At 39.5% G+C, this 8,042-nt stretch overlaps 1 protein-coding gene, 1 long non-coding RNA gene and 1 pseudogene across 2 annotated transcripts; 2 read left to right on the forward strand and 1 right to left on the reverse strand.

The window, feature by feature from the left end:
- LOC148725586 (uncharacterized) lies at nt 1-2,101 on the reverse strand (annotated as a pseudogene).
- LOC148725587 (uncharacterized) lies at nt 1,665-3,943 on the forward strand. The gene is made up of 2 exons (XR_015991079.1): nt 1,665-2,394; nt 2,469-3,943. It is a non-coding gene; the product is annotated as an uncharacterized LOC148725587 (long non-coding RNA).
- A 753-nt stretch (nt 3,944-4,696) lies between these two features.
- LOC111343587 (steroid 17-alpha-hydroxylase/17,20 lyase) lies at nt 4,697-7,829 on the forward strand. Its single transcript, XM_022950772.2, has 3 exons — nt 4,697-4,931; nt 6,182-6,339; nt 6,519-7,829. Exons 1-3 carry the CDS (start codon nt 4,723-4,725, stop codon nt 7,688-7,690), a joined length of 1,539 nt encoding a protein of 512 aa, XP_022806507.2. The 5' UTR covers nt 4,697-4,722; the 3' UTR covers nt 7,691-7,829.
- Nucleotides 7,830-8,042: the final 213 nt, after the last annotated feature.

Consider the following 8,042-nt stretch of genomic DNA (forward strand, 5'->3'; position numbering starts at 1 on the left):
TTCTTTTTTTTTTTTCTATTATTGTATTTCATAGACCTCGCGAGCAGAAAATGATAAAATTGGTTGGCGTACGTGTTTGTGAAGTTTTTATTAGAAAAAATATTCCGATGACGATTTTAACAGTATTCTCAGAGCAAAAGCCTCATTTGTGAGAACTGCCTTCAGTAATTCTAAGTTTATAGATAAATGCAAAAAAAAAAAAACTAATAATAAAAGGGCTATCTTTAAAAAAGGGAATGGAGAAAGTAGTAGGAAGGGGGGGTTTCTGGCACATTTTCAAAATTTCCTGAAAAACGGGGCAATTTTAAAAAATGATTTTTTTCATTTCTTATCTCATTTAAAAAAAAACGATGTTTTTCAGGCAAAATGATCGGCGCAGTTTCTATCAAAAAACTCAAAGCAAAATTGAAGAATTTTGAGATTTGATTCAGTGGGTTTCTGGCACATTTTCAAAAATACCCTGAAAAACAGGGCAATTTTGAAAAATGATTTTTTTTCATTTTTTATCTCATTTAAAAAAAACATGTTTTTCAGGCAAAATGATTGGCGCAGTTTTTCTTTCAAAAATCAAAGCAAAATTGAAGAATTTTGAGATTTGATTCTCAAGACAATCTCAAAATTCGTTTGAACCATCAGAAAAACTAATGACAATATCTCAGAAAAAACTCATGATCGCGTTAATAATAGGTCACACTTTTAAGCTCTCTGTTGACGATGTTGAGCTGAGCATCAGAAAGAATGAAGATGTGACATTTAACATTTCCTGAACCCGATCCTTTCCTGTTAATTGCAAGATGAACTCCATCTTTTGTATTCACCAATTTTAATCCTGAACCATGAAGATCATTGTCTCTCATGCTTCTAAGATCGATAAAGAGACCGAACCTGTCTCCAGCATAAAAGTCTGTTGCATTCATCGCGCTGTTCTCCTTCCCAAATCTTCTAAAGACTTCTTCCCACATATCTCTTGCCTGCATTCCTTGGCTGTAAATCTTATTTGGAATACCGTCAACAGTCAGCTTAACATCAGTGATGTTGGGATTAAACGTCGTTTCACTATTTCTTGTTCCTGCTGTGTATGTATCATAAAAGAGAAGAAGAACTCCCTTTATAGACCTCCTTGGAACATTGATGCTCTCCTTGATGATTGTGTCGGAACCTTTATCTATTGAGATTGTCTTGAGATGAGTGATATGCTCGTACATGAATCTCTTTCCATTTTTGTAGTTAGAAAGGGCTTCATCAGCGAGTTTTTGGCTGTGAATGACTTCATACTCAAGCTGGATGTCAGTCAATTTATAATAAAGTTTTGTTGGGTCGGATCCCTTCAGGACACTACCAGCAGGTGCAAGCCTGAGCTCGAAGAGAATCTCATCAGAAAGAGCTCTCGGAAAAAGGCTCCATGATTTTTCAAAATTTCATGATCCAATGAAATCCTGTACATTTTCCCATAAACTTCATTGAGCTTATTTTCTTTATCAACGCCCGAAGTCTTCTTATCTCCAGCGCTGCATCTGATTTTCGAAAGATCTTCAGACTGAATACCTTCTCTGAACATGTTTGCCCTCTCATTCTCAGTCAAGAAGAGGTCCTCCCAAAGCTTGAATAAATCATAACCATCAGTGTCTTGCACAATTTCTCCTGCAAACTTCAAAGTCAGTCGATCGACAAGAGCTCTTGCTACATTGTTCACGAGGAAATTGTTTGCATGCCCAGCGACTTCCAAGTTGAAGACGAGTGCAAGCGATCCAGGCACAAGTTTTGGACTGGAACCCTAAGGACTTCACCAGGGAAAGCACTATTCGGGTTGAATGTTACTCTGTGAATCACACGGTCTGCCGAACACCCAGGGAATATCACGATTCTCTTGAGAAAAAAAAGACATGAATATTTATCACAAAATGACTCACATGTCATGAGAAATTGATTGACCTCTGCATATGCTGCTGTCGACTTCGTATAAACTAAAATTGTTTATCGATAAACGAATCAGTTGATATAGGTGTGATTACCGACTTTCTTTTTCCTGTGCAGTTTAGTTTTGTCAGTCCTGTCTGTGGATCTTTGGATTCGTTACGAAGGATTTATACACCTTTGCCATAATGGCGGAAAATCCGATGGAGGTCTGAGACTGTTTATGAATAATTTCACGAAAGCGAGGCCACCCGGGCAACACATATCCGTCTGACGCGTATACAAACTCTCACAATTCCTGGAGCTTTTTCACCGAATATTACATTCCTGGAACTTCCTTAAGAGATAGAAATCCCTCACAATTGAAGACTGTGGACTTGAGATTCTGGTTGAAGTGCAGAGGTGAACCAGCGAAAGGCTTAAAGATAAAAGCAGAGCTTGTGAAAAGGCTAGTTTCAAGCACAAGATGCGTACCTCGAGGTGTTTTGATTTTTTGAGAAAATAGTCAATCGTGATTCCTTACACTTAAATTGACCTAATTTCTTATAATTTAGGGTCCTTGAATACATCAAGAAAGTAAAGGATAAAAACATCATTGATCCTGATCCCAACAATCTTCATTCTAAACGAAATGAGCTACGCTCAGCAAACAACACAAGTTCACACTGCACCGCTAAACGACATGTTCCCGTCAAGTTCCCCCCTGAATCTATGTGGGGCTACTCGCTTCAGAAGATGCCTCTGTTTACCAGAGCGGAATTAAACAATCTTATAACACATTCTGGGTACTAGATAATTGTAGATTTCCATTAGAACAGCGTTTTTAGGAAACAAAGTGTAGAAGGACACAGCAGAATTGTCGGCGCCAAATCTTTCAATAGAAAAAAAAAAAACTTTTTAAACATTCATTCTTCTTTGAAATGCTTTCTATTTCTCTTTGGAGCTCTTCTATTCTCATTTCGTACTGTTTCACAAGCGCGACAACACTGATCAGTCTAAAGGCATGCATCCATCGACTCGACCAAATCGGTCTGACTTCGACGTCTTTTCTCTTTGCCTCATTTTCGACGTTGTTTTCATTAGATTCTACATTGTAATCTGACTCTCTAGCTGTTCATTCGATTTATCATTTACTCTGCTTTCTGTGCACACCATGAATAAATCCCTGGATGATTGATGAGTAGTTGCTGGACTAGTGAATCTTTGGCATGGGGGCTTCCTTTTGCGCGGCGAGGTACGCCACTGAAATACCGAAGGTACAGCATTGGTTTGAAGGCATATTTTGCCCGCAATACTTTTCTTCAAGTCTTCCATTTTAAAATGGTGCGAGCAGACCATGGTTGAGTCCAAGACTTTGAAGTTTTTTCCTTCCTCTCGACGGATTGCATGAAGCCATTGCTTTCTCGCGAGTTTTGCTTTCGAAAACTCGAAGTAAGATATTTTTTAACCGTTTTCGTCGCGATATCCCCTAGCAGAAGTACAGAAAGGAACACAGCAGTGGCATGGCATTATACATAGCTTGGGCCGTAGCTATATTAGTAGTCGATTCTTTGACAAATAAAGCCTTTTTGATTGATAAATTGTGCCAGAAACTTTGTGACAAGCGCTCACAAGTGCACAAATCCATGCCCGGGTGGCCTCGTCCCCATGCACTAGTTTTAGTCTTCACTCTGACGCCGCCATTATGGCAAAGGTGTATTGGCTCGTCAGCTTTGAAGCCCCTGCATACCTGTGTTTTGTTAATAGTAAAATACTGCTCATAGTACTTATCGTTCGAAATGATTATTTAGTAGTGTCATTCTGAGGTAAAGTCATTTTCGCATGTAGAGTGAAGCTATCAACTGAGGATCTCGATGTTTCGGCTATTACATCGCTAGCCCTCGCCAGGCTTTTTTTTTTTTTGTCTTTTTGTATTATTCGTTGCTCAGACCTTTCAATAACCCGAAATAATCAATAATTTCAATGTTGTAAGACGGATGGATGCAGCAGATAGTTTTGTTTTATAATTAAATTGAATACATGAAATGGATTGGATATTTAATAAATGGTCTGTACAAGATTTTCCCAAGTAAGGGAAAGTTAAATAAGCTGTCGAACTCCCATGTTTGCGTAGATATACCCTCAAAATATGAACTGTCAATTTAACGATAAATTGATGTACTATACCGGTGGAAACAACACAAATTGGAAGCACATATATAGTTAAGTCTCTTAGTCAACTACGTCAGCGCTAAGTCCACTATTTTCAATGCTATTTTAAATTAGAGGCGTTTTCATTATGGCTCATTATACTGGAGCGTATTCGGGAATGGAGTTTATCCTTGAACAAAACTCAGTTGCGGTGGAATGTAAAAAAAGAACAAATAAAAGTTTAAACTAATATAATCAAATCTCTTCACACCACTCGCTCAAAGTAAACTGGTGGCTCTATATACTAGATTCTTCAACACCTTTAAGAGAGTCATAAGCATCAGTGTCGACCTCCAATTCTTCTATTGTCGAAGGATTACTTCAAAAAATGGATTTCGCACGTGCTCACTGTCCTTCAGGGTCTGTCGTTGAGTGATATTTAAACCAGAGGCGAGAGACGTAAAATATTTCGATTTTTACACGTTCCTCCCCTGGCACTACACTACAGTTTACAAATCATTGTTGTTGTAACTTAATAACCTCACCTCACCCCGCCTAACGGACCCCAAAAACCTCCTCACATCACTCGCCCCCACCCCCACTATCAGCTCCAGTCACGTAGAATTTCTTCAATTCCTTCGATTATGCGTGACAAGAGCAACACTCATAATTGCTACAATGGCGTCGGTGACTTCCACGATATATGACTTCCTCACCATAGGGAATGTTTTTCTACTTTTCCTTTTCCTGCTCATGCTCCATTATCTCATGGTGTTGTACGAGTTCAGGAGCATGCCTCCGGGTCCGCGATTGACGACTATCCCAGTTTTGGGGAACATATTCTCCCTCGACTTCAAAGCAGATTTACTCTCGGACGCTTTCAAAAGGTAAATAAACTTTGAATCGCATGGCTCAAGCGGTCTAAGGACTTTTTCGATGAAAAATATAAAAGGATCGCATAGGATCTGCTTCAAAATTTTCTTCAGAAGCGCTATTTTAAAATTATCCTAGTGGAGGTACCACTTTCTAGAACGGGTCTGAAATCTTAACTCATGACGGCATGGACAATTGTTACAAAACAAATAAGACCATAACGACATGGCTTGTACTGATTGTTTGGATTGAAACAGAAATCAGCATCCTTTTAAGAAATCTGGCTAAAAACTACAAGGATTCTTCACAAGTATCACTGATATCTTTTGCAGCAATTTAATGGTTGTACGACGGTAAATGGTCCACTCTGCTTTCGTCAACACGAAATTTAATCTTCAGTTTGAATTTGCATTTTAGATAAGTTGCTTCTCACACCAAGGGGGTCACTTCGCTTTATAATAATAATAGTAAAGCATTTATATAGCGCTAAGCTCGACTAGTTCTCCGTAGCGCTTTACAAAGTTATAGACTAATTAACATAGCAATTAAATTATAAGAAATGCGTCTTTGAATAAGTATGTTTTAAGGTTCTTCTAAGGTGCTTTAGTAGTTTTAGATCTTGGGGCTTTTACTTTCTTTCTTTATCTTTGAACAAAAACTTAGAGTTACAAATACCCTTTTTTAAAACGCCGATTTTGATGTAAAGACGATTAGTAACCCTTCTGGGAAAGAATGTGTGATCCACCGAAATCAAAAGGATTAGGAAAAGAATTGTGATAAGTACTTCACGATCTACTTCTCTTTCGAGCTTCGGTTCTAAAGGAAGCACGCCAATTATTTAATGTACACAGGCGAAAAATGCATGGAAGCAAACCACAGGTCTCTCTTCGCGGCAGTTGTTTGCTCCTGATTTATGCTCACAGAGGTCACGTTGAGGAAAGAATAAAGAGAGCGTGACCTCCAAGGACGAGCTTCAGCGTTGCCTAACGAGACTAGGAAACAGCCGCGGAATACGAAAAAACGACAATCTTTTTCTCGTTCGAGTATCAAAACAACGTGCTTTCTACGATCGTCTGTCAATCAACCCTTATCTTTGGGATGAATGAAAGCAAACAAATATACCGTTTGAAAGGATGACCATGCCTTCCTCTCACGCCTTAGATCATTCTTTCAACAGGTATAACTGTTTCATTCATCCCATTGATCGATTTTCTGCACCTCACCACACAATCCCTAAACGCGTAGTTTCTGTCCTCTCTTGCAGTCTCAGAGACAAGTACGGTAACGTTTTCTCCATAAAACTCGGAAGCCATAAGTTCGTGATGGCCTCATCCTCCGAAGCCGTTCAGGAGATGCTTGTTAAGAAATCAGGGGATTATGCGGGAAGACAACAAACATATTTTGTGGAAAAATTGACACTTGGTAAGAAAGCTTCATTTTGTAAATCTCTTAGAACCACTTTAAATGCCTTTGAATTTGTAACATTATAGCAGAATAAGGCTGGATCGTGTCCCATCGATCAGACAAAAAGTTGCACGAAGGTCAATCGGATTAGAAAATCTTTTCGATCTCAAGATAACATCTAATTTTAACTTACACAGGCGGCAAAGATATTGCGCTTGGTAATTATGGCCCAGCTTGGAAGTTTCATCGGAAACTCTTCATTACCGCCCTACGCCAGTACCTTTCCGACGTACCACTGATTGAAAGCCGTGTCTCAACACAGGCAGAGAAGCTTGTGAAGTTCGTGGAAGATCAGAGTGGAAAACCTTTCGATCCTGCAGACTGTTTGCAGCACGCTGTTGCTAACGTCATTTGTGGTATAACGTTTGGGGAAGGCTACGACACAACAGACCCAAGGTTGAACAAGTTACTTAAACTTAACGTGGACATTGTAGCGGATACTGAGAGTAATCAGACGATTCTCATGTTGGATTTCTTCCCATTTGCAAGATACTTACCAGTCAAGGCTTATGATAAACTTCTTAAGCCCATTTATGAAATATTCGATATTATCCGCGTATTCCTGAGACAGAAGAAAGAAAATTTTGATGCAGAAGAACCCGTTAAAGATTTAATCACTGGACTACTGCTCGCCAAACACCGTGCTGAGTTGGAGAGTGATGAAGTGAAGGACGCTTTTCTTTCCGATGACTACTTAGTCAACACTATCGAGGACATGTTTGCTGCTGGCTACGAAACTACAAGCACCACGATGAAATGGGTAATAGCCTTCTTGGTAAACAACCCAAAGTACCAGGAGGATATTCAACACCAGTTGGATGAGGTAGTTGGTGAACGGAATCCCTCTCTCGAAGATCGTCCTAATCTGCCCCTGATTCATGCAATCATCATAGAAACGCTACGGCTTGGAAACGTAGTGCCTCTTGCCGTGCCTCACTTCACACTTACCGACACTACTATGTGTGGCTACCGTGTTCCAAAAGATACGATCGTCTTCGCTGATACAGAATCTGTCCATCTGAATCCCAAGTGTTGGGAAAACCCCACAGAGTTTAATCCTTATCGTCATATCGACGAGAATGGCAAGCTAATCACCAACCAGGGCAATTTCTACCCTTTTGGAGCTGGACGACGGGTCTGTGCAGGCGAACCACTGGCCAAAGTTGAGCTGTTCCTGTTTCTGTCGTGGATGTTCCAGAAGTTCAATTTTGTCCCTGAAGAAGAGGGTCATCCTCCAAGCTTGAAGAGAGAATTTAGCGGCACTCAGTTTCCGTCTCCTTATAAGATCCGCGCTGTCAAAAGGAAATGAGTAGGCGTTCTCAACCATCGTTGCTATGAATAAGCCATTTCTTTTACCCACGATTTTTTGTAACAGAGCAGTTTTTTATATACATTATTGTAGCCTTGTATCGCAAAATCTAATATCCTACACAGCTTTGATCTAAACTGAAACTTCATTGCAATTTTATTATTTTTTCGGTGAGTTACTTACAAACATTTTATTGCTGATCTCGCTTTGTTTTGTCGGATCTTAGCTGGGACTGTATGAAGATTTAGGGTGAAACTTTCTAAAGATTTAACATTTTTTAGGAGAATGCTTGAAATACAAGCTCTGCTTTACGTGATTCGTTAGTTAGTGTGACTTGGTGGACGATAGACAA

The sequence above is a fragment of the Stylophora pistillata genome, chromosome 8 (assembly GCF_964205215.1).
Source record: "Stylophora pistillata chromosome 8, jaStyPist1.2, whole genome shotgun sequence".
In the NCBI taxonomy this organism is placed as follows: domain Eukaryota; kingdom Metazoa; phylum Cnidaria; class Anthozoa; order Scleractinia; family Pocilloporidae; genus Stylophora; species Stylophora pistillata.